The 26,207-nt window shown below is 34.3% G+C and overlaps 3 protein-coding genes and 1 non-coding gene across 4 annotated transcripts; all 4 read right to left on the minus strand.

Annotated features, from left to right (window-relative positions):
- Positions 1-2,612: 2,612 nt before the first annotated feature.
- LOC125215382 (1-deoxy-D-xylulose 5-phosphate reductoisomerase, chloroplastic-like) lies at positions 2,613-6,694 on the minus strand. The gene is made up of 12 exons (XM_048116784.2): positions 6,286-6,694; positions 5,641-5,822; positions 5,267-5,353; positions 4,979-5,104; positions 4,829-4,891; positions 4,343-4,492; positions 4,140-4,207; positions 3,874-3,985; positions 3,626-3,730; positions 3,432-3,553; positions 3,206-3,349; positions 2,613-3,030 (listed from the first exon to the last, which is right to left on the minus strand). The coding sequence occupies exons 1-12, from the start codon at positions 6,380-6,382 to the stop codon at positions 2,862-2,864; spliced, it is 1,425 nt and encodes a 474-aa protein (XP_047972741.1). The 5' UTR covers positions 6,383-6,694; the 3' UTR covers positions 2,613-2,861.
- A 3,625-nt stretch (positions 6,695-10,319) lies between these two features.
- On the minus strand, positions 10,320-14,707 carry PEX14 (peroxin 14). Its single transcript, XM_048114961.2, has 12 exons — positions 14,467-14,707; positions 13,527-13,765; positions 13,380-13,428; positions 13,066-13,253; positions 12,686-12,878; positions 12,439-12,531; positions 11,709-11,779; positions 11,571-11,613; positions 11,429-11,487; positions 11,218-11,262; positions 11,058-11,126; positions 10,320-10,973 (listed from the first exon to the last, which is right to left on the minus strand). Exons 1-12 carry the CDS (start codon positions 14,525-14,527, stop codon positions 10,482-10,484), a joined length of 1,602 nt encoding a protein of 533 aa, XP_047970918.1. The 5' UTR covers positions 14,528-14,707; the 3' UTR covers positions 10,320-10,481.
- An 877-nt stretch (positions 14,708-15,584) lies between these two features.
- TRNAL-UAG (transfer RNA leucine (anticodon UAG)) lies at positions 15,585-15,664 on the minus strand. Its single transcript has one exon. It is a non-coding gene; the product is annotated as a tRNA-Leu (tRNA).
- Positions 15,665-17,577: 1,913 nt separating this feature from the next.
- LOC125215036 (serine/threonine/tyrosine-protein kinase HT1-like) lies at positions 17,578-20,449 on the minus strand. Its single transcript, XM_048116327.2, has 3 exons — positions 19,657-20,449; positions 18,635-19,090; positions 17,578-18,095 (listed from the first exon to the last, which is right to left on the minus strand). Exons 1-3 carry the CDS (start codon positions 20,017-20,019, stop codon positions 17,847-17,849), a joined length of 1,068 nt encoding a protein of 355 aa, XP_047972284.1. The 5' UTR covers positions 20,020-20,449; the 3' UTR covers positions 17,578-17,846.
- Positions 20,450-26,207: the final 5,758 nt, after the last annotated feature.

Here is a 26,207-nt window from a genome sequence, read left to right on the forward strand (position 1 = left end):
GAAGAAAAAGTAGAAACAGTGTTGTTTCCAATTTAGGAAACGTTTCATTTCTAATAAGATATCTCAGAAAAGAAAAACGTTTTATTTTTAACGGGACGATGGAGTATTAGATAAAAGGATAATAAAGTAGAAGAGAGAAGAAAAAGTAAAAGTGAGAAAAAGTAATTTTTTACCAAAAAAGAAATGACTCTATTATTATAAAATGCTCAAAATAGAAAAATAATTCTACTTATTATGGAACGAAAGAGTATATATTTTAGATTAATAGTCATGTCCCTATCCGCAACTAAAATTGTTTAGATATTTTTTTGTTCATTATCGCAAGTAGTGAAGTACTTACACAACATAATTAGTCAATGAGATGGTAAAAGTTTGAATACTGTGCTAATATAAACATATATTACTCTGATGAACCATTAAATAAGACCATACGATTAAAAAAATAGCGTAAAAAAAATATATATATACTAGTACTGATTAAAAAGAATATTCACTTGATTTTAGGGGATCTATTAGAATATAAACCTCAAATCAAAACACACCAAACTTAAGTTGGTAACGGTCTATTCATCAAGTTGTGCGTTTTACACATTATATAGTTTATCCAATTATGGCTAGACTAGTAAGTGATCTCCAAGTCAACTTTATGAACGAATAGAAATAACAAGAAACAAATAAAATCAAATTTAAATCAATCGAATAGTAGAGCATGTGACATGGGCCAAATTGTACTTTCCATATGTAGCATATTGTGGTCACCTATATATTGTTCATAGCTTGTAAAAATGAGAAAGTAAAAAAAAATGATGGTTTAGTAAATAGGATATTGTGGTCACCTATATATAATTCATATAATTGAACATGTATATTTAATTATACTTTATAAATATTTTGACACATAGGACTGAGACGTTATATTATTTTCCAAATGCCTTTTTGTGATGAGTGGAGTTCACCAATGTCCACTTAATATTTTGCTTCCATACAACTTAAAACCCTAATTTTTCTCTATATACTATCCATAAAGTAGTAAAAATTACTCTGGATGTTATAAGTAAGGAGTAGTAGTAGTAGTACTAAATAAGTTCACACGCATCATATTATTCCAATATATCTGAATTTCTAGTAAATTCATTTATCATAATCTTCTTGTGCACGGATTTGGAACTAAGATTTAGACTTTCATCGAATATTAGAACTCAAAACGATTGAAGATTTTTCGAATCGCACTGTATGAAATGTCATCATGTATTGTCAATTTTAGTTAATAATAGTAGCATAGTTTACATTAAAATTGTAGTTTGGTTAGTGGCAATGGAGATGAAATGTCTAATAATGAGTGTTGGTTGGCAAATGCCAAATCTAGAAATTAGTTGAGTTTATAAGTTTTGGGAAATAAGAATTGTTTGGTTGAGTTTATAAGTTTTGGGAAATAAGAATTGTTTGGTTGGTCTGTCATTTCGACCCAGTGTCACACTCCAAATTATGAATAATTGAATCTCAAATCCATAAACATCAAACATTTAATGTAAGGTAACAATAAGTTCATTTTCATGGGCCATAAACTAAAGAGAAAAATAAGGCTAATTTTTTAAGATAAAGACATTTAATCCGTAGCTGTGAGTCAGCCAATAACAATGTTCCACCACTAACAAAGATTGTTTCCTATCTATTATGTAAATGGAAATAAATTAGTTAAAGGTATTATCTTTAATCTAGAGATTTTATATGGACTGGTGAATTTGGATAGGTGTTTAAGTTTGTTTTGTTGAATTTTATTTTAATATATTCTAATTTGTTGCCCACCAATATTTACTATAAGGTTCCCGATACTTTAATTCAGCATTTTTTAAATTGAAAAGAAACAATAATTTAGCTAAAACTAAAACTTCAAAGCCCAATAACTAAAGGAATTATGCCCAACAACTGAAATTCTCATATTTCTCATTTCGATTTGGGGCGCTAGATTAGATATGATTTGAGTCATAATAATGTTCAATTAAGTAGATAAAGTTCAAGATTTAATATCGAGACAATATCAAATATGATTAATCTTAGTATAAATCTTTGTCTTTCTTATATGATAAAACTAATCTTCAGTAATATCGTAACAAGTTAATCTTGAGCAATCGAACACAAATATTACTAGAATTATAATTTGACAAGGTAGTCTCAGCACAAAAATTAGAGCGGGCATCCGCAACACTTAGCACTAGTGGCATGGATTATGATATGTGCAAAACTCAATCTTATTGCAAAACCATAGAACAATACCCGAAGGTCATTTTTAGACAAAATGGAGGTCATTCTTAGCCAGTTTTTAGATCATGATAGTTAGCATGACCTAAAATGATATAACAATGGCATCCGTATTTTTCAAATCCGGATTTTATAAAATGACCTAAAACAAACTAACAATGACGGTTCAATAGTTCGACATTGATTATAGCCCCGTAGTGGCATGAGCACCATACCACAACCATTGGGCACTTACACTATTCACGTACTTTTTCCATTTATTTTCCATTTTTAATTATATATTTAAATTAAATTGCAAAAAATTAAACATAACATAACATTTTTGGCATTTTTAGCCAATTACGACAGGCATATACCAAATAAAATCAAAACTACCCATATATCTTTCAATTTTTATTTCTCCCTCACAAAATGACCTTTTTAGAAAGGGACATTGAAACATTGCTATCAAATTTACACTTGATGATGAGTATCAAAAAACACAAAATCATGTGACTCTCTTCTGATCTATTTCATGTTTCATAATGTCGCATGATTCATTTTCTTTTTCATCATAAATGAACAAGTTTTTCCAGTTGAAGATCATTCTCATCAACCTCTGCTCATACAAGAGCAGGACTCAAACCGGCCGACCGCTGCACGCCAGCCGCATACTCCCGCGCCCACAGGTCGTAGTGCACGATTTCCTCCAACGAAGGCGACGCCACCATCTCCGCTCGATGCTTGTCACATGTCAGCTCCACAACCTTGAATATGTCCAAGTAACTGATTCTGCAACACACACAAAAATGATCCATCATCAGCAGCTGCGATGATAATCGTGCATTCATCAGAAGACGAGCACGCTCACTAACGTGCCCGTGTGTAGTTTTATGTGCAGAAATATGATAGCTTCGATTATTCAACAACGTTGCGCTTTCTTGATTATGTGACTTGAAATACTCACTTCTCGTCGATGAACATTTCAACTGCTTTCTCGTTGGCTGCACTAAGAACACCGGTCATGGTGCCTCCCGCCCGTCCAGCAGCATAAGCAAGATCCATCGACGGGTATTTGGTGTTGTCAGGCTTCTTGAACGTCAGGTCGACCCTAACCATCACGATACGAAGTCAGTTCTACTTAAGCAAGAAAAAAAAGTGTTTTTCGATACTTGCAAGGGCGTGGTAGTTACTTGCAGAGGTCGAGGCGAGGCCATGTAATCTCGGAGCAGTAGATTCTCTCTGGCCACGATAAGGTGTACAGAATAGGCAGACGCATGTCGGGCCATCCCAACTGCGCTAGCACGGATGAATCCTGAATAGACAAATATGTGAAGAGAGAATCGAGGGAGCTAAACCAGTAATGAGAGCAGGAAGATGGATTTACCTGTGTTTCGATCATCGAATGTATGATGGATTGAGGATGGATAACGATCTCGATATCATCATATTCGGCCCCAAACAAATAATGAGCTTCTATAACTTCTAGACCCTGCCAAAATGAAAGCCACTCGATTAGTCTTTGTTCTTGACTTGACCAAAGCATAAAAACAGCTTATCGATACTTATGCACTTAGTCGAGGGAACGATGCTGCAAATGGAAGCAATGTTCGTAAAAACTGAGCAGAAACCTACTTTGTTAAAGAGGGTTGCAGAGTCCACTGTGATTTTCTTTCCCATGTTCCAGTTAGGATGCTTTAGAGCATCTGCTACTTTAACTTCCTTCAATTTCTCAACCGGCAAATCCCTATCATCGACAGTGTTATCAGTATCGTTGCACAACATGATTAGCAAAACTATCAAGTATCGAAAACTATGAGGACAGTATGTTTACGCTATGGATGCTAATATACGGATGCAGGAATTTCTAAACAATTTCTCCGTGTAACAAATTGGCATACCTAAAAGCACCCCCGGATGCAGTCAAAATAATACGCCTCAAAGCACCTTCTGGCAAACCTTGGATACACTGTAAGATAAAACATTCCATTTATAAGGGCAGTTTAGTGATGGATTTGAAGTTTTAGCACATCCAAAAACTCGAGTTAATCTTTCTAGTAACATTGCATACATTTAGACGTTGTTCAGACACCTTTAAACATACCTGGAATATAGCAGAGTGTTCGGAATCTGCAGGAAGAATCTTGACGTTATGCTTCTTCGCAAGAGGAAGGACAAAAGGCCCTCCAGCAATCAGAGTTTCTTTATTGGCCAAAGCGATGTCTTTTCCAGCTTCTATCGCAGCCACTGTCGGCTGATAAATCAGAAAAGATCAGATTTCGGAAAATATTACTCCCTATTTATTGCAACACATTTGCAAGAGAAGGAGAAAAAAATGTGTTGCAACTTTGATAATCCAGTGGAGTCTGTTGAAACATCAAACATCTTCGCCAATTTAAAACGAGTGAAAAAAGAAGCTTTTGTAAACGAGAAAAGGTCGATGGTACCCAAAGAAAACCAGCAATGATGCAGAATGCATATCAATCGAACAGAAGAAACGGAATTTAGTACTATTAAAATTTGCAGCTTTTATTAAGATTAGTTAGAAACAGTACTGATTAAGGTAAATCCATGTGGCATTGAAGATTACCTTCAAACCAGCACATCCAACGATTCCCGTGACTACGGTAACAGCATCGGGATGTCGTGCAACCTGGAGAAGACAGCCGGTGTCAAAGAGATGGCGAGCAAATTATATCTACCTATATCACTAGCAGCTATAGAGCATATATAAGCTAACCTCAACCATTCCTTGCTCTCCCGGAATAATTTCAGGCTTGTCCTCGACATCAGCCAAAGCCTCTTTGAGCTCACTAGCTAATGACTCGTCTTTAACCGATACTAATTTTGGTTTGAAAGCCCTCACCTGCAATATGAGCATTAGATAACAGAATCAGATCATCTGGAGAGGTGTTAGTGAGTTATGACATTCACTTTTTTTAAATCATGATTTCACGAAATAATTCCATTGCTTTAGCAGGTTAAATGATTAGTCCTAGATTTTTCTTGAGTATATCAATAAAATCACCTGATCAGCAAGGAGGGTGACATTTGAACCAGCAGCAAGAGCGACGATTCTGAATTTATCTGGATTTTCAGCAACTATGTCGAGCGTCTGCAAAGAGTGAAGTCAGCTCATAAGCAACCAAACACATGCCTCATCAAAAAGCAAGAACAATCCACCAGTCACAGCTGACACTAACAGGTAATAAATAAAATGAGTAGAATTTAGGTGAATAATTTGACAGTCACATCTCAATATAGCCATCAAAAATCAAGAATATCAATAGAGCCATCACCACATATATGAATGAGCATAATAACTCCAACAACCTCGGTTGGAGAAGTATTCATTTCTAGACAGTCTCAAACACAACATAACAAATAGTACTATATATTCACCTGAGTTCCAATGGAGCCAGTGGATCCAATAACCGAAATAGGCTTCGGGCCCTCCCAAGTCACACGACCGGGCTCAGGAACAGCCCGCCCGGGCCAAGCCGGAGGAGGAGGGGGCTGTGCCGAGCAATGGACTCTCTTCGAAGCAGTGCATCTACTATCCTTCTTCTTGAAAGCAAATCCACCTAAACAAAAAAATCCAACAGAATCTTGTATAATTCAGAATAACAAACAACATATACTTGTAAAGATGCATCTCAACAGGGGAAGATGACTTGACACTCCAATTTTATTTTATTTTTACAAAAAATGGAATCTTCAGCAAGTCAAAAACAGCACCAGAAACACATCAGCATCTATAATCATTCTCCACAAATGGGAATCAGGAAAAATGAATCAATAATTACCTTGGATACCAAAAGATGAATATTTGAAATTATTAACTGACACAACATCTCCAGAATTATAAAAATACAAAATCAAAAAGGAAAAGCAAGAATTAGTTGTAGTCACCAGCTTTATACTATTCTTTTCTTATCCCAAACAAATAACAGCCTCATAATCAACATGGAAGAAGACAAAATAACTACTTCGAAATCACAGCACCCCAAAACTCCAAAAAGATTCAAATTTGAGGCTACACAATACCTTTAAACTTGAGAGGATTAAGATTGTAATTCGATTTGGAGCAATCCAAGAAAGACAGAGTCTTGATTTCAGTGGGAGGCATCAAGTTTAGAGCCATGGTGTATCAACACTGAAATGCAAAGAAAGCTCAGAAATGACAAAAAGATGCTTTCTTTCCCACACCCCTTTATTACAAGAACCCAGAGATATAAGTAGCAAACACCACTGGCACTGCTGCTTTCGGGTTGGTCAAGGATGGCAAACTATAGAAAAAAATTGATGAGAGAGAGAGAGAGAGATGAGAGGTGTTGGGCTCTACTATATAATAAGGATTCCAGTGAAAATTAAAATGAAAATGTCATCAATTTCAAAGAATTTACCAAAACAAATTGTGAAAGCTAAGAAGTAATGAAACAATTGAAGCAATGAGACAAATTGAGGTATCTCAGAACACCGTTGGCGTATGTGAAGTGTATTTGTTTAAGTTTATGCTTTATTCCTCAATAAAAAAAATGATCTTTTTAGTACTCCAAATAAATATTCATTCAAATGTGTTTTTTTCTCAGATAACATAAAATTTTGCAAATTATTATATCTTCGATTTGTTCTTTTATTCCTTCGTGTGCCAATTTGCATTTGACAATAATTCTTTTCAATCGTTGTTTAAATTAATCAGGATAATTTCAAGAATTGGAAAAATTCTTGGAATAAGATCATTTGATTCCCTAACTTTTGAAATAGCGTTATTCTTTTGTAATCAAGACGAAAGTGATGGTGATTTTTTTTATTATTTTCAGACTGAATCAATAGTTTGGAGTCACAAATTTTCAATATTATCTATTTTATAATATTTGTTAGTTTAGTATTTATCGAATATACTCTAGTGACTATGTAGTTTTTTGTTACTATAGTATATATCGAATAGTTTGCAGTCTCAAATTTTTCTATATTATATTTTATGCGTGGATTATTATATATTCATGGGCTAAGGTTGCGTCTTTTTTCCACAATTGTTGAGTGACTTAGTTATTTTGAAATTTATCGTTCAATTGTTGCTCGTGTCAACTGAATCAAATTATTGATTTATCTTATGTCGAATTAGAAATAAATACAGTAATGACATCTCAGACCATTCGTATCAAACTCAAACTCATGTTTAAGTATATGTCCTAAAAAAAATAATTTTAATCCAACCATTTTTAGTATATATATCTCACATAATTTTTGCAGTACATCCGTATTTGATTGTTCTATAAAAAAATGTAAAAATGTATTTGGATTTATAATATAACTAAGAAATTTTCTACACCAAAAATAAGATTTAGTGTGTCATTGGAGATGTCTAATAAATTAAAGGAGAACAAGGTGAACTCGAATGAAATTAAACACCAATTTTGAAAGTACAATATTTTTCTGATTTGAAGTCAAAATACGATAAGATTTGAGAAAAAATAAGTCGTGGCAAAATTTATAAGTCAAATTTGTTACACTCCGTGAGTCAAAATAATTTATTGATTAGTACTTGACAATGTTAGAATTATATTATTATTATTATAAGTTTATAAGCTCTAACTTGTGTAGTTATTTATATAATACTATAACAGTATTATTATTTAGTACTAGAAGAGATTAGATTATTTAGTAACGTGGTGAATAAATTGTGAAGAATAGATTTATAGAATAATAATGTTTCTTGAAATTAATTTTACTACCTAATAAAGTTTGTGCTACTCAAGTGGATTCTCACCACGTTACCAATTAGCAACGCTAATTAGATAACTAAATCGTCAATGGAGAATATTAATACTAATAGATAGGTGTGCAAAAATTAAATAATTGCAAATATTAGCAGTCCTAATTAATACTAACAGAAACAGCCGCCATAGCATATTGGCCAAATTCAGGCTAGCCTATATACAGGAGCTAGACTTTACTTATAACTAAAAAAACGTTTTTCAAAGAAAAATACTATGGGAGTTCTTGTAAATCACTTAATAGTTAGTTACCTACTACTGCTTACTTTGGAACACATTAGCATAATTTAATCAAGTTGACTTGATCCTTGGTTGCAGCTTCGTGATAAGAGTTATACTACTTTAATAAATAAAATTGTTCTTAAATTTATAATATTCAAAAATTGGATTGCACTAATATTTAGAAGTTTGGAACTTGCTATCCAATTTTAATCCCAAAATACAATTTTGCAAACTGAACAGCCTCGTAAAATATTAATTTCTTACAACGTTGTAACATGATTTATATAGTCAAGTAGTGTAAATTTACTTCTAACCAATATTTTCTACTGGTCAATAGTTATTATCTGCTAAGTCAAGTGTTGCAATGGTATTTTTATAGCTTTGACTAATTTTATACTTGAATAAACGAACAATTTTTAGTAAGTTAAATGAAGCGGTCAAAATTCGATGCTCAAAGTGTTGAAATCAATGATAGTACTTCAATTCAAACTTGGTGTTAACCATTAAATAATTGATTTTGAATGGACTGTCATCTATAAATTGGAAATAAGGAATTTTTTTTTCCCCAAAAATGATTGGGATACAAAAATATTTTTGGTGATGTATGTGTACTAGTAAATGAGTAAACCCAAGCCAAAACAACGACGGATAAATCAAAGCCAAATTCAAAGTAATTATATTGTCCATATCAGCTATCAACTAGTATCAAGTTAGCACTTCATTCAAACATATGAATTTACATCAAACCGACATAGTACAAGCAGATATTCTACCAATCGAAATCTGATAAGACATGAGACATGAGTGAATTCGCCTGCGTCAGTCAAGAATTAAGTAGATAGAAATTTCTTATTACAAAATTCTCACTTAAAATGTTATTATCGTGTTGAGAAGAACAGTTGATCTCTAATGTCTAATAACGTGATACACATGGGCATATTTGTTCTGAAGAGCGATAGCATAATTTAATACTACAAAATTCCAAAAGTTAATACTCATTGTACAAGCAACAATTATTTATTTATTACTCAATTCTTAAACCACTAGATATCTCAATTTGATATGGCGTGAATTTTTATAAATGTAAATGAAAGCAAGTGGAAAAATTTATGGAATACAGTACTATAAATCATTGAAATATGAGATACACTTATCAAAAATACTAAAAATAAGATGAGATATTTAATGAAAGATGAAAAAAAATATTACTATGAAATACTATGTAATAATAAACGGATGAAATGCAATAGATCACACTTTAGGATTCGGAGTTACATAGCCAGAGGAATTCAATTCATGAATTTTTTTTTATCATAAACTCACTCACTCTATTTTATAGGCATGTCACTAAAATAAATATTTTAATTTATAATATGATAAAGTGGTCACGATTGATATAAGTAATATAGTCAAAGTAAATCAATAAAATATAATTTCTATAGAAACTATTTTATGTTATAATCATAAACACGACGTAAAGTAATTTCCTGTCGAAATTTCGACGGACACTAGTTTAATTATAATAACAAAACGAGTTTCTAATTTTTTATCATTATATATAAATCTAATTGTGTTAGCTCTAGCTGTTACACGTTAATCAATTATGCAATAAGATGGAGTATTAAAATCCAAATACGGATTACTTTCTTGTTCAACCAATTATAAAGTTAAAATAAGGCCCACTCCAAATTATCGTCCTAATTATTTAGTGGATATTTTAATTAGGGTTGTTAAACCATTTGCACTGAGAAATGGCCGGCAAAAGCGACCACTCACACAAACCACTCAAAAAAACGAAAAAAAAATATAATGAACGGTCAACCACAAACACTCAAATAAAAATCTTTGATTAATCCAAAAATTACAAATTATTCAGTATAAAAATTATGAGATACCTATCCACAAATAACTTTTAATAATAGGAAAAACTAGCTTAAATTTTTTTGTATTTTGTGAGGAAGGATGAAGCAGAATCTCTTGACATTCTGACCACAATAATGCACTTCATGTCAAAATTGATGCAAATATAATTCCACACACACAATAATAACACCAAAAAAGGAAAGGGAAAATGCAAAATGTCCATGAAGTTATGTGGTCTAAGCCATATATGCACAAAACATGTATCTTCACATTGTATATTTAGAGTTTGGAGTATAGCATAGAGCAGAAAATCATATGATCGGATAGACTAGTTTGTAAGCAGATCATTTCGAATCAACACGAGCTGATGCTTACTTCTTAGGTCTCCAGATACGAGCCATTATCCTCCTCCCTTTGTATCTCAGTAGCCGAAGGGTCTGTAAACCCGGAACTACCCTCCACGGACCCACCTGCAGTCTCGGAGTATCGGGTGATCTTCTGCAGCTCATCAGTTGCATCTCCTGAACGAGCTAAGAATTGGTCGTCATTCATTGGCTCTGCCTGAACTGCAGCCTTCTTAGGCTGGCGTATGGCCACAGCGGCTTCGGGTATCACCACAGGAGGTGGCTGCGGAGGCACCCAAGACCTCTGAGGTGGCTGGTTGTTGGCTGCAGGGATGTTGGAAGATCCAAAGTTATGTTCCTCACTGGATTCCACTTCTGTGATTCTGACATTTTTCTTCTGCCACCAAGGCACTCCGTCATCTCCATTCGATTGGTTGTCTTGGAAATGGTAGGTTGTCCCGTTGCTGATCTCTTGCGACGGGTAAGTGTTGACAGAGGTGTTCTGTGGTTGACTAACCTCCCACGGCTGATTGCAAGAACTGTTAGTGTTGAGGGTCTGATAAATCTAAGAAAATAGTGTTCAAAAAGAAGTAAATTTTTTATGCCAGACCTTTGGCCTCGGTGCTGCACGCGGATTTGTTAGCGGCTGATTGGGGTTCGGTGGAGCATCGTTGATCTCCTGAAAACAAAAGCAAAAGTTTAGCCTTAAGATAAAGCTCTGAATATATACAAGAAATCAACACAAACACCATTTGAACTAGTGGACTAACCCTTATATTCGAAGGTTTTTCTCCTCTCTGTATCATCGACATTATCTGCAAGCAGGCGTACATATTAGCGGGCAAGAACAAGACAGAAAAAGAAAAGGATTTTTTTGGATATCACAAGACAGCGATAATCTGAAGTATCATGCTTCGTGGGTCACAAAGGAATGGAAGCAGGATTGATATCACAAGAATTAATAACGACAAAGAAATATACCTCCATATACGACTTAGGGTGAGGAGGTTCTGCAGACACAGGTGGAGAGGTAGATCTTACTGCACAGTTCCAAAACTCAAGATATCAAGGAACTGAAAAATCAATCGAACAAAATGACAACTACTTGATCAATGAATTTAACCTGAACGTGATTCAGTATCTGTCTTGCCATTGGTATAGGGTTGCTGAAAAGCCAAGAAGCATGTTCAAGAATAAAATGAAATACCACAACTGATTAGATGAGCTTTACATGCTGTTATAGATAAAATGATTATCTCACCCTTGAACTGGTTCCCGAGAACCTTTGCTTGTCCTGTTCATCCAGAGCAATTCTCCCATTTACGCTTTGTCCTAACATCGACATTAAAAACAGAAAGTCACCCATATCAGTTGGAGATGTTCCATATGCTTAACACATGTTATGAATAATAAAGGTAAAAAAGCTTGAGGAGGGGTGTCTAGACTCTAGATCACAAGTATAGATGCAATAAGTTGGCGCTTATCAGCTTATGTACAAGTTAATTCATTTTGTTTGACATGTCATTAATGAACATGTGTGCATATGAGTCAGAATCGATCAAATAGAAGTTTAAGGTCCCTAAAAGCCACCTGCTCATTGGATTCTTCTCATTAAGCCCCCTCTCTTTTGCAGCAATTCTAAAAACTTATAATAGCACCCCAGATTATATGGTGATATTGAATAGAAAACTACCCTTGGACACATAATTACTAATGAACTACAATGATTTAGTTATAATCGATACATACTTTCACACAACACAACTTAACCCCTGTTTGTTAAAAAAACCTTATGTGCCTCCAAACTTTTACGCAATTTGATAATGGCATAATATAAACATTGGATCTACTCCAAACTTTTCTGCTCAGATGTGATGTAACTCAACTAAATAATACTAGTATGTTATAAGGGAAAAAACAAAACAGCACAATTTTCTGAACAAGAAAGGGAAGAACAATGCAACATTAATTAACAGGAAGCTACTCTTTACCACTTTCCAACTTCTGTATTGAATTGCTCATTGATTTCATCTCATGTAATTGAGCATTTAACATACTGAGAAGCTCCTCAAAGCATCTTTTTTCTGGAAAAACAACAAAAATAATGTCAATGAGAAGAATACAAAAAAAAATCTATCCCAACAGAAGTAATATTAGCTAAAAATTAGAAACAAGATACAACAAACACCAACAGTTTACTAAGCTGCGTAATGAAGTACTTAAATCAATACAGTCTACCTTCTATTTTCGTTGTCAACATCTCTTGACTGGCTCGAGCTACGTCGGCTGCAGCAACAGCAGCAGCTTTTGCAGCAGCAGCGGCTTCTTCTGCTACACTTGGTTTTGCGTCGTTTTTCTTTAACAGGCCCTCTTCATCTTCTTCTGATGCAACCTTACGAATCCATGACTTCAACCTGGGGACAACAGATTTCTAACCAAAAGAATACCACAAAAAAGTAATGTCAAATTAGTTGTATCAAACAAACGGATGCAAGCCACTCCAAATATAACAACAAGATTTCAACAGACAAATAATAACTACTTGAATTTTCAACTGTTCAAAACATAAATTCACAGGCTACTAGTTCCAAAGGTGCCTCAAATATAAAAATGAACACCTTGAGAAATACTGCAGTTCCGGCACCTGATGCAGCTAGAAATCCCACAGCAAGTATAGCATGATACCAGTGGAATTGGGAGAGCATCCCAATTTTTGGTGCGCTACCCACAGGTGCAATAGCTGCAGGCTGAAGCACTTGTGTTGGAGGTTGCTGTTGAACATTTGACGAAGGTTTTATCTGCCCATCTACATATAAGAGAAGAAGTAATAAATGAAGCGTTTAGTCCCTACTCTCATGACAAAAATAGGTTTAAGTTCTAGAACTGATTTGTCATTAATATCTAAGAATAAAATTATTAGTTACAGAAATACCTTGACTAGAGACAGCTGGCTGCGTTGTTGACGCATCCGTCATTGTATCCTATAAAAATTAAAACGGTGAGAATTTCAACTGTACTTAGAGAGCTAAGAGCACAGTAACGAATTGTTCTACTTGAGTTGGAGATAGTTTATATTTACAGGAACACGCCGAAAGGCTTCATCGATCTCTTCTTTTGTGAGACCCTTCCTCTCAAGAAATGACCTTCTATACATGACAGGGGACCCCCTAACTTTTGGATGGGAGAGAAACTTCATTGCATTTTGTACTTGCTCTTCCCGAATTGGTTCTGAGTTCACAAATACTGAAGTGGGCGAACTCTCCTTCACAGCCTCTACCTTTGTGTCTGGATTACCACCATTAGATGGTTCTACAGAGACTGCAGTTAAAATTTTGAAATATCAGAACTAGCAGGGTCATATTGTGTAAAAACGACAAGAATGTAATCAAGATTTATTTTCCCAATGACCAAAGAGTGGCTTAATGGGAAATTACTGGCCTACAATTTGAGTTAATAGATGTTAAAAACTGACCTAAAGGCTAAAGCACTCCAATTACAGGGTCTCAATCTGAAGAGTGTAGTTGAGGAAATAGTATTGGAAGTGGTAAAAGAGCAGAAAATGAATATTTTCTCATTCTAAGTTAGATAGGTCCCGAGACCCAAATTCACTAATTCATGCTTCTTTTCTAAATTAAAACAGATCATTCAGCTCCTAAGCTCATCCCATTCCCACAGTTACGTTTGAGAGCATAATTACAACAATTTTCCAGCTAGATTCCCCATTCATGAACTCAAAGTTCAACCAATCTAATTCCTAAATACACCCCCCAAAAAACATCATTTTCACATAGCCATACATCGATGCGGTTAAATTAGCGAACAGCTCCTGAACTTGGATGAACCACATCACTTCACCTTAACAGTATAAAACAGGAAATTGGCGGACTTCACTAGCATACTAGAATTCCAGAGCTCAACTCTCCATTTTAATTGAAATAAAAAAAAGGTAAAAACAAAATCGAAGCCATAATCAAATCGAATCGAGCTAAAAATACTTAAGAGGTAGTATTAATTAAAACCTGGGTTTGGCGGCTTTCCGGCAGCGGAACTCGGCGGAGAGTCAGACGGAGGAGTCGCCATCACCGGGCGAAATGAAGTAACAAGAAAAGAAGAGATTTACGAGAGCAATCGGAAGAAAAGGAGAGTCATGAATTTGGATTGGAAAAGGGGAAACGAGGGATAATCAGAAAGCGCAGTTGAAGGTTTTGGATATTGCTGCTCACATCCCAACGCAGTAGTTATAACCTCACCTATTTTAGCCTATATTTTTGTAACTATATTCATATAGAAACAAGTTTAATTGTGAAATAATAGAGGGATTTTGGTTTCTTATATTTTTATATTTATGATTTTATTTGTAAAAAATATTATACTTTTGATTTTCAATTGCAGGTTGAGTTTTTAAGAATGTTTGAGTGTGTTGTGTATGGGATGATTAAAAATATTTATTGAGCTTGTTTGGTTTGCTTAACTTGAGTTTAACTCTAGTATTTAAGAAAAAAAATGAAATTTGAGAATTTTAACATCAAAATAATAAAAAATAAAAACTCAAGAGGTATGATCGAGTGATATGTGACTCATCCATTCTTAACCAAATGGTCAATGGACCTATCTCTTGGGTATGGATCAGCCTTGAAAACTTTAAGACAACTATCTCATCTTTTGAAATGCTTATAAATTAGCATGATGATTAGTTATTCTAAAAAAAATTAAGAAATAAAAAGCTGAGAACATGGTAGTTAAAATTTAAAAGGTCATATAATTCGAAATTGGGTGATAAGATCATGTGATTAGCACAAAATGTAGTCGTATCAAGTAGTGGAATGTGTTACCTAGTTTATGTGTGTATCAATTATCATGAAGCATGAAACCACATATGCCAAGGGGAATGGGGCAACAATGTCGTCTACTTCAAGTACTCCATTTATTTATTAATTAATTTCTTTTGAGAATTCCGAATTATTGAGGCCAGGAATTTAGGATATATCATTTTGACAAAGCAGATAAATATGAACAAATATAGCAACAAGGATAATATTTTAGACCTGTTTCAGTTTTATATATTTTCTTGCAAAAACATATTAGTAGTATTCATTATTTATACATTAAATTGTAATACTAAAAAATAAAAATAAATTGACAGCTGTGGGATTTGAACCCACGCCCTTTCGGACCAGAGCCTAAATCTGGCGCCTTAGACCACTCGGCCAAACTGTCACATGCTTTATTAGTGAAATAAAATTTCTATACTTTATTAACTATGGAATGGTCTGTCAAAATTCTCACACGTGCGGTAATTTTTACTTGACATATTTACATACATACCCCCTTATTCCTATAAAAAATGTCACACTTTCCTTTCTGAATATTTCTCACAAAAAATATCACATTTTTTTTTTAAAAAAATTTCTCTCTCACATTAATATAATTATGTTATTTTCTCTCTCCACCTAACACATATCTCCTAATTAAAATCTCGTATCATTCTCCAACTATGTCATCTATTATGGGACGGTGATATCTAAAATCACTTTTAGCTTACATATACTAATTAGAGATAATTAGATGTGCTTATTAAGTAGATGCAATTGCTTATTTTTCCTTCTGGAACAAAAGTAAAAGAAACTCATCCCTTATTATGAATGCAAAAAATACAAAAAGAAATGTAACATATAGAAAAAAGACAGAGAACAGATATAAAAACATTAATTTCAAATTTAGAAAGCCGATATCCTTTGAAGTTATTCTGAACTCTGAAGGTTTTCCTTCTGTGGGTGGTAAATCATAACATAACATAAGATTGTTTCTCAATCAAATTAATTCCTAAATCATAACATAACATAACTTCAGTTGATCCTAAATTGATTCCTCTTGACATACCAAAAGTGTTATGGATGCTCGGACCGAACCATCTCTCTTATGTGATCGAAGTAGTTGCAAAATCGCCACTTCTATTCTCTGTCTTTGGTGGTGTGACCATCTCATTTGGATTTGACATAGATTGTCAACGCACAAAAGTTGGCCTTGTGCCCTCAGAACTTTATCGTACCTATTTTCGAGCTTCTTCAAGTTTTCTTCCATAAATCAATCCAAACCATTTAGCTGCCTCACATCACTCATTGAAGATTCCACCTTCAAAGAGTTGAGTCATGAGAACCCTAGTGAATTGAGTGAGTTTTTTTTCTAGTAAATTCCGTTGGTATATATAGGTAAAATGGGGTACAATAATTCAATTGTTTACTTGGTATATATAAATAAGTTTGAATGGGGAGATATTGTAAATTTGTAAGTCTCTAAATTAGCCATTGAATTCTGAATTATGGAGTACTCCCTCCGTTCACGATTAAGAGTCTCATTTTTAAATGGTGCGGGTTTTAAGAAATGTTAAGAAAAGTGGGTGGAAGAAAGTTATTGGAATATGGGTCTCACTTGTATATATTAGTTTTAAATGATATGTGAGTGGAATGAGTTAGTGGAATGTGGGGTCTCTTTACCATTTATGATAATTATGAACCGGGACTCTTATTCGTGGATGGACCAAAATAGAAAAACAGGACTTTTATTCGTGGACGGAGGGAGTATATATTAAGCATGTGTAATATATTGAAATTTGAGTATTTGTTATGTAAGTTGGGATATGATCCAGCAATAGTAGATCTGAAATGATATAAATTTTGTTACGAAATTATATAAATTTGGTTTGTTTTACTATTAACAGTAAACTTTTTAGTTTTGACTTTTGACATATAATCCGACTTTGACAGTCAAATCCTCATATTAGAATCGTTTCAATGACACATTAATTTCCAGCTTGTTAGATTATAGGATGGTAAAATAGGAGACATAAAGAGAAAAAAATTGCACCAAATTTTTTTATAAATAGATAGTAGTAGATTAATTTTAATGAACAGACTAAAATTAAGAACGAGACTATTTTTCATTAATAATGAGGTTGTGGTATTGGATTACTATTAAATGTGTAACCTTTCAACATATACTAACGAAGCCTGTATTTAATACTTATTACTCTCAACATATACAGTAAATTATAGTAAAATCAATGCTCACTAACCTCAACATCAACACTTGTATAAGCATTGATTTATATTTCCACATACTATTATAGTGCATTTGCTAAAAAGTTAAAATATTAAATTAAATTTTCCATGATACTACACTTTTTTCTAACAGAATTTTCTCTTTAGAATTATCATCCCCATTTTGGAGAGTAATCAAAGAGAACTATCTCAACTCCACAACATTCCATAGAAGAAAGGAAAAACTAAATGGTTGTAGAAGGAATCAATTGCACCTTAAATCACAAATCAAACTCATTCCTAACATTGATGAAAACTACTACAATGCATTTAGCATCCATCACACCTGATCGGACAGGTCCTCATGTCCCGACCGGCGGGGATCGACGAGCTGCAATACACTTCGGTATGCACCTTGCAAGAGCATATCCCTCTGACGGCTCATACGAGGAAAAGAATTCCGGGTCTCGCCCTAGAGATTCCGAGTAGCCCTCGAGTATGCTTACGATCTCATCAAAATGCGGCCGCTTGTCTGGATTGCTCGACCAGCAACGCCGGATGAGACGGCTAAATGCTGCAGGGCACGTAGAAGGCAGCGGCGGCCTTGCATTCTGCCAAGAACACACAATATTACAGCAGAATGAGTAAACAAACAAGCTCCAAAATTGTTTAGTTCAAACTTCAAAAGCTATCACAGAAAGTTAACAGTCCTAAGAAGATATGAAATGTTACACTATGTAGTTAGTAAGCATTACAACTAAATCGAGGCGATCGAATACGTAGTCCAGTGCATACTAATGCAAAGTAATGAAAGATCCACATTTAAACAACAGTTTTTTTTTTCCAACTATGAGACAAATAAAGAAATATGACTAATGATTCCAACATTCCTAAAAGTGTATCATCAACCTTAGAGGGTCATTAGCAAAGGCCATTATCACCACTTTTAATCTCTAGTAATCAAACGAGTAAAGGTCTAAAACATCGATTGACAAGCCTTCATAGTATCTCTAGACTTCAACTCCGTTCACTTGAATGTCATCAAGAAACACTATGTATATGGTGAGTTTTGAGATAATTGAATAACAAAATTTCAATTCGGAACCATTTCAAGATGCAAGCCAACGTCAACTAAGCTTTAAATCTATACCTTCTGGCATACTGCAAACGCTGCTTGTTCTGGAGTCATGTCGTCAAAAGGTATCAACGCAGTTAGCAGCTCCCACATGACAATGCCAAAACTGTAAACATCGACTTTCTTCGTGTGGTGTTTCTCCTTGATCATTTCCGGGGCCATCCAGCGATAGGTGCCCGTGAATCCCTTGGCACTGCCACACTGTGTCTCCAAACATGAGATGCCAAAATCCGCTACCTTGACACACATATCCTCATCGAGCAGAAGGTTCTCGGATTTAAGATCCCGATGAAGAATCCCCCGAGCATGAAGATACTGCATGCCGTGCGCAATGTCAAGCGCCAGCCTCAGCACGAGGTCGTGGGGGAGCGAATGCGGCCCTTGCTGGTGGAGGTACTTTCTAAGGGAGCCACCGGGATAGTACTCTGTGATAATACAAAATACTGGGGGTTTCTTACATGCTGCAATGAACTGCATTTATAAAGTCAATCAAACTTCAACAACAACACATCTTCTTGTTAGTGAAAGTGATGGACATTACAAGATTCTTTCAAGACAGCAGACGATTTGAACAATGAGGGTCGGCAGTTAAGATACTTCAACAAGATAGAAACAGCTAGCACCTGACAACTAACTATGTAGGAAGCTTTCTTGGCCAAATTCATAAATTAGGAATCTTGAAGTAGCCTAATTAGGCAACTGGGAAAATTACAAGATGGAGATTTGACTCAAAAACAAATCTTTGTACATTAATCCATTTTGTCCATGTACATTGGCATACAATGATACAATAATCAGTGAAGAGAACAAATAAACAAATGCAAAAGTTCTCACACAATGTCAATGAACCTATATTTCTCATATGCATGTCCAACGTACAATATTCAATGCATAACAAATGCAAAAGTTCACTCACAATGCCAATGGACCTATATTTTTCAGATGCACAACGTACAAGGTTCTATGCATAGGGTACAACACTCAAAATTAGGCAAAAGGGGGAAACAAAAAGCTAGAAAAATGAAGATCTGACTCACAGAGATGATGTTGGGGTGCCTGAGCCTGAACAAGAGAGCAACTTCAGAAGTGAACTGTTTCTCCAAAAATGCAGCCAAATCCCCATCTTCCTGAGGCTGGCTGATGAGCTTAATCGCGACGTCTCGCTGCTTGTAGACGCCTCTGTAGATCCTGCTGTGCCTCCCGGAGGCGAATTTGTTGCCGATGAAGAGCTGCGACATGTCAGCGCTCCACTCCTCCTCACCGCCGCCCTTGATCTCCGCTCCCGACGAAATCAGGTATTTCGACCATGAAATCGCGCGCTTGTACTCCCCCAGCGACAGCCTCCTCTCCAGCTTGCTGTGCGTGTTCGCTATCTGCTTCAGCCACTGGAAATTCTTCATCGCAGAATCATCAAAGGAAATCCTCAATTTCTAGAGAGAGAGAGAAGGTTTGGCGTGGGGCCTGGGCGGAGATGAAATGATTTCGCATAACATGATTTGCTTTATTGACCGATTGTCTACATGGATTTGTAAAAAAGCTGCAAGCGGAGCTTTAATTTGATGCCAGAAATGATTAAATGAGAGTTGAAAATATGGTGAGAAAGGAAGAATTGCGAAATTTCACCCAAAAATTAGAGCTTTAAGGGGAAAGTGGTACAGCAGTTTGATGCGGAGACGAGAGAGAGAGAGAGAGAGGAGTTGAATGTGGGTTGATGCTGTGTGTGTGAGAGAGAGAGAGGGATGGCGGTTGGTTTGTGTTTGTGTGGAAGTGTGAAGAGTAATTAGAGAGAGAGAGGATTGAAGGTTGAATGCGAGTAGAAAGAGAGTAAACATTCGTAACGTGCGAAGATCCACTTCTGAGGAGACATGCGGCTGTCTAATGATTATGACTCTCTATAACTTTTTCACTCTTTGCCCTTTTCATTTCTTCCAAATTCCTATTATGCCATCACCTTTTTTCTATTTTCCTATATCAAAAATCAATTTCTTCAACTGGGGTCGGTTGTCTCTTCCTCTGCTGAATTAGCGTCTTTGGCTTTCTTTATTTTTAATAATCATGTTACGGATTATTACATGTGTACGTAGTATCGGTAGAATGTCCTTGAACCACATATAGCTCGACCTATGATTGGAAAGAAAAAGTGCATTCATGTATATAGCCTCTACCTGGACATAATTTTGCGTCCCCGTCTCAAGTGAAATAATTATGGATAGTATAGGAATCAAGTGTTTTGATGTCAATCTGTTACTATATAAAAACAATATATTGTTATTGGGCTAAAGATAAAAGTAGTATGGTGTTTCTTTTAGGATCATCCCAGTTGAGTAGAACTGCATCTTTTTATAGCTAAATTTTTTTTTTCCTTCATATTTTACTCTCTTTTTATCTTTTATATTATCTTTACACCTAATCTTTAAACATCATTTTTTAAAATCTCGTACCTAAAATAAATGCTTCAATTATCTTGGGACAAATTTATAAAAGACTCCCTCCATCACAAGGCAATCGAGGCGATATTTTGGACGCAAGATTTAGAAATTGATGTTTAAAGGTTTAAGTGAAAAGAAAATAAAGTATAAAACTTTTAGCTAGCAAATAGAACGACTCATCTAAATTGAAATAATATGTAAAAAAAGAAAAAGAATAAACCTCAACTGCTATAAGATAGTAGGAGTACATAATTGAATGACGAGGGGGTTTGCGCGTCAAACACACTCAAACACGTTGCAGCGGTTGCCTGGACATGCTCCATCCCAAGGTCCGTCGTCGCTTGACCACGCCAGAACGTGGTCGATGGGACTTTTCAAAAAATTACTACTAGTATTATCCCCTCAAAGAAGACGAAAGGGCCGTATGGTCATTTAACACCACGTGCATGGGGTATGGCATTCCACTAAATTTCATACAACAAGAGAAACAGAAACACAATTTAAAGGCCAGGTGGGACCCACATGGAAAATAAAAAAAATACCGGTCAGTGCGAGCTACTGTGTGTACTGTGCCGTATGCACCTTTCCGTATACGGTCACTTTTTTCCTCTTCTTGCATAAATTAATGTCAACTGTAATAAATCACGCCACTTAATTACTTTGCCTCCATTTGCGCCAGATCTCCTTTTTACTTCACAAAAACTATTTTAATTACTTTAGTTTTACACAATTTATTTATACTACTCCGTATTCATTTGCTAGATTCATTGGATTAAATATTCATTAGCAGATTTACAATTTCGTTATTTAGAATTAAAAAATCATTTGCTTTTATCAGGAAAGTATATAAACGAGCAATAAATATTTTAACTCTAAAAAATAAAATGGAACATTCAACATTGCATTAATTTTGAACTTATCCAAATATTTTATGATCAATTGGTGTTTTTTGACTCGACTCAAAAGTAATTAGATTCTCTGGACGGTCTGGAGGGACCAGCCATTCCTCCCGTCCCCTTAAATCCCCATTGATTCTACGTTCGAAGAGCGTCGTGTATTCAGATTGAAATAAAACTATTGTAGTAATTACATTTAGTTTTATAGTACAATTTATTTGCAATTTCATTATTTAGAATGTAAAATTCATTCGCTTTTATCAGGAAACTATATATATGAGCAATAAATATTTGAACTCTAAAAAGTAAAATGGAACATTCAACATTGCATTAATTTTGAACTTATTCAAATATTTTATGACCAATTTTGGTGTTTTTTTTTGACTCGACTCGAAAATAATTAGATTCTCCGGATGATCTGGAGGGATCGGTCGCTCTACCTGCCCCCCTAAATCCCCATTGATTCTATGTTCGAAGAACTCTTGTATCGTGTATTTAGATTGAAAACTACTGTTATCTTATCCATGACAAACTTTAGTGCTACAAAGACAAAATTAAATAATTTTATTGAATTAAATAAATGGACTATAATTTTTTTCAATTTATAAATATGGCGAATACATGATCATTTCTTTAATTTGGCCATTGAGGAGGAGAAATTGCGTAAAAGTCGAACTCTATACCTTGCTGTTTATATATTGAACGATCTAGCACTATTTAAAATATTCGTTCGCAATTTTAAAAATTGCAATGAGATTAAGTATGCATGAATATAATTAACTTAGATTTAACTTATCGTGTATGATAAGATCCGTAAGCATAACAAAAGGCGAACTGATTATCTTAATTGTCACATGACATCTTTTTAAAGTATTGGATGCTTGTTTCCTTGTTATCATTAAATAACAGCCTATCAAGAATAAGACAATATTTAACCACCAAAGTTTGATATAAAAAGTGGATTTGCCAAACAATTCAAGATATCGTTGTTACGTGCAATGACAACCCCAAAATTTGTAAACTATTTTTTGGAATCTTCATATAGGCACTTTAACTTTACTTAATGCTATCTTGTTTATAATCAAATGCATATCTCGATTCATATGATTAATTATCGTGAATAATGGAGTACATCATTTTTATGAATTTGTTGTGTTTTGACATTTTTTACAGAAAATATATGTTTAGAAATATTGTAATTATAAAACTACATTTCTAATATTTTGTGATTAGAACTTTCCAAATTCATCACCGTAAAATAACGTCGTTTCATTAGTAAACAACATACTTTTCCGTTGAATTCTTTTTGAAGAATTGTGAGATTACAATATTTTTTGAAGTTGACCAATATTGTGGCGATTCCAATTTTCAACGACATAAAATTCGTCCTAAAATTACAAGAATCGAGTAATAATTGTATTATTTCCGATATTTAATCTCATAATTACACGCGTAATAGATAAATAAAATGTTATATGCAAATGAGTCGTGAATTCGAGGCAATTAAAATACAGATAAGAAATTAGCTAAGCTGGCCATCAATCTCGAATGAATGATTTTGGCCAGCTATCCATAAAGTAATTCTTGAAAATTTTTAATTCTTAGTACTACTAACGTGTCCGTACGGAAGTTATTAATATTTCAAATATATTTGGTTTATGATTTTTTTTTATTGAAGTGTTGGTACATTTTTTCCCTTAAATTCTGATTTGCTCCACAATTTTAAAAATCCAATAACAGAATCATAAAATTAATATGAATTTATTCACAATTATATTGCGTATGAAAGCAGAAAAAATATTGCAATTTATCTAACTTAAAATTATGTTCCTATACTATATATCATAATCAAACTTTCATAATTTATCCATCTTATTTCTAAAATTGCAAAATACTCCTAATCTATAAAGTTCAAGACCGGTCATTTTCACGAGGCATATATGCAAGCTAGCTACTAGCCAATAGCCTTATTACATCTTGCATTTAAATAATTAAGTCCGTACATAGCCGTAACACTCATGCTTTATATATTTATTTATTTTAATTATCTTGTAGTATCAATCTCTAATCTATAGTACTCCATTTAATTAATGTTATCGTAAACAACAAAAATAAAAATGAAAAAATAACATGATCCTTTGGCTCTTTACAGCTCATGATCCGTGATCATCTTCGTTATTTGGCGTGAGTTAACCTCTCAAAACATTTACTAGTATCTATACTAGTTTCTCTAATCTCCATACTCATGGAACCGGCAGCGGAAGCGGTGTTGAACTTGATTATCATAATTTTACAATTATTAATCAAATCAATAAATCACATAATAATCAGATCTATTTAGCAGATTATTTAGACAAAATCTATTCGCGTAATTATCACATGTATCATGCTCATAACTTGAATTAATCATGCTTTAAGAATATTGAAACCTAAAACATGCTTTTCTACGGAGCAGAAAAATACCTAATTAATTCTCCAAAGAATTGAAGATGGCTAGCTCCTTCTCCACGTGATGCTTTGAATACTAGACCACAAATCTTCTCTCTGGTTCTCGAACTGTATTCCAATATCAGTGTGGGCTGATCTTACTAGAATACTAGGACTTGAATAAAGAAGACAGAAGAAATCCTTTTGGAATAGGAGTGGAATTCGAAATCTCCTTCAGCTAGGGGGCCGAAAATTTTCGAAAATTTTATGAAATAAAATTGTGTTGTTTCTGTGTCCTTTATTCTCCTATTTATATTAAGTTCCTTTTGGGCCCAGACAGGGATCTATGGAAAGTTTTGGATATGGGCTCATCCAATTTACTTTTTACTAATTAAATTGAACCCACAATTTAATTATAAGTTATAATTGGAATATTACGAGCAGCCACTACAGAAGTAATATTGAACTCTCCCCATCCAAATCCGAAATTACAAGTAATCCGGGTTTCCGTTTAACTTTCATTTCCCGCGCTTAAGATTAAAATGTCCAATAATTAATTAATGTCTGCTACTGACTTAATTAATTAACTTCTTATTAATTCCAAGAGTGGACTTAGCATGAAACGCTTATTTATTGTTCATAGAGTAATCAAACTCCAACTAGCTAGGTTCCGAATAATAAAACCTTGTTTCACGCTCCTCTTGAGGACATTATCAAACGAGACTCACCTCGCGCACGATTCAATATAATAGCAATCCTAGCACCGCTAGATATTGATCACCACTACCCAATATATCAGGATAATTGGGTTACGAAAAACCCGCACCATTTGATAAGTCAAAGTAATGCATAATTAATACCGTATGCTCAATGCTAACCTACATTGATTAAGAAACAAATATTATCAAGACCCCGCCTTTCAGTAGATAGCCCAACGACAAGTCTTGCTGTTAGATCCGTTCAGTGCTATACCACACCAATGTCATCTTATTTCAGTAAGGCTTAGAAATATGCGGACTGACATTGCAACCTTTCTCGATGGATAGTCAAATTCCATCTAGGTTGTGAAATTCATCTTTTTCTTTGTTTAGAACTGACCGTGTTACCTTAAAGTGGACGACGCCCACAACCGGTCTACTAAAACAAAGACTTAGACTTTGTTAAGTTAACTTATACATTTAAATATGCATTAACATCCATTAAATGTAAAACATAACAACATTATGACAAAAATAATCTGTTTTATTCATTGGAAAATAAAATAATAGTTTTACAGTATTCAATCACTCGAAACGTGATTTCTAGTATACAAACTCTAATACATACATCAAAAGGTGTATATAAACTTAGTTTATTCACTTGTGATCCTTCATTGATCTACCCATGAAAATAACTTATCTCATATCTTTACATTTTTATTGTAGATAAATCGTGAAGGAGTATTAAAATTTGATATAGTTTGCACGTAAAATCTGAAAAATAAATCACGAAAGATGATTTTTTTCACAAATATTTGATCATCTAACACTTTTTCAGTAATTACACACATTGATGCGACAACCAATTTAAAACACGTGTATAATACATGCTGCTGCTAGCTAGTGGAATTACTCCCTCCATCCGTGAATAATGAGACTTCTAATGGCGGACGGATGGTGTACTTATTAACAATGGAATATTTTGCATGCATATGTACATGATATTACCTAATTCACTGTTAATTTTGATATAGATATATTGAACAATCATTTTCGACAAATACCTATGTGTGTGACTGTGTCTATTGTGTGTATGTAGGCCCTTTTAAAGGTAGTTTATGGATTACTTTAATTTCCT

This window comes from Salvia hispanica, chromosome 3 (genome assembly GCF_029641045.1).
Source record: "Salvia hispanica isolate PSC_SH4W2 chromosome 3, Shi_PSC_v1, whole genome shotgun sequence".
Classification (NCBI taxonomy): Eukaryota; Viridiplantae; Streptophyta; class Magnoliopsida; order Lamiales; family Lamiaceae; genus Salvia; species Salvia hispanica.

Coding starts and splice junctions, on each gene's coding strand:
- PEX14 (XM_048114961.2), bottom strand. CDS start 14,527: ATGGCGACTCCTCCGTCTGACTCTCCGCCGAGTTCCGCTGCCGGAAAG. Junction 12,879..13,065: donor GAACTGCAGTATTTCTCAAG/GTGTTCATTTTT, acceptor TCTTTTGGTTAG/AAATCTGTTGTCCCCAGGTT. Junction 11,263..11,428: donor ACCCTAAGTCGTATATGGAG/GTATATTTCTTT, acceptor GCCTGCTTGCAG/ATAATGTCGATGATACAGAG.
- LOC125215382 (XM_048116784.2), bottom strand. CDS start 6,382: ATGGCTCTAAACTTGATGCCTCCCACTGAAATCAAGACTCTGTCTTTC. Junction 5,354..5,640: donor CTGGCTCCATTGGAACTCAG/GTGAATATATAG, acceptor CACTCTTTGCAG/ACGCTCGACATAGTTGCTGA. Junction 3,986..4,139: donor GCATCCGGGGGTGCTTTTAG/GTATGCCAATTT, acceptor TGTCGATGATAG/GGATTTGCCGGTTGAGAAAT.
- LOC125215036 (XM_048116327.2), bottom strand. CDS start 20,019: ATGAAGAATTTCCAGTGGCTGAAGCAGATAGCGAACACGCACAGCAAG. Junction 19,091..19,656: donor GGCACCCCAACATCATCTCT/GTGAGTCAGATC, acceptor TTATAAATGCAG/TTCATTGCAGCATGTAAGAA. Junction 18,096..18,634: donor CGTTTGCAGTATGCCAGAAG/GTATAGATTTAA, acceptor TGTTCTTGGCAG/AATGCAAGGCCGCCGCTGCC.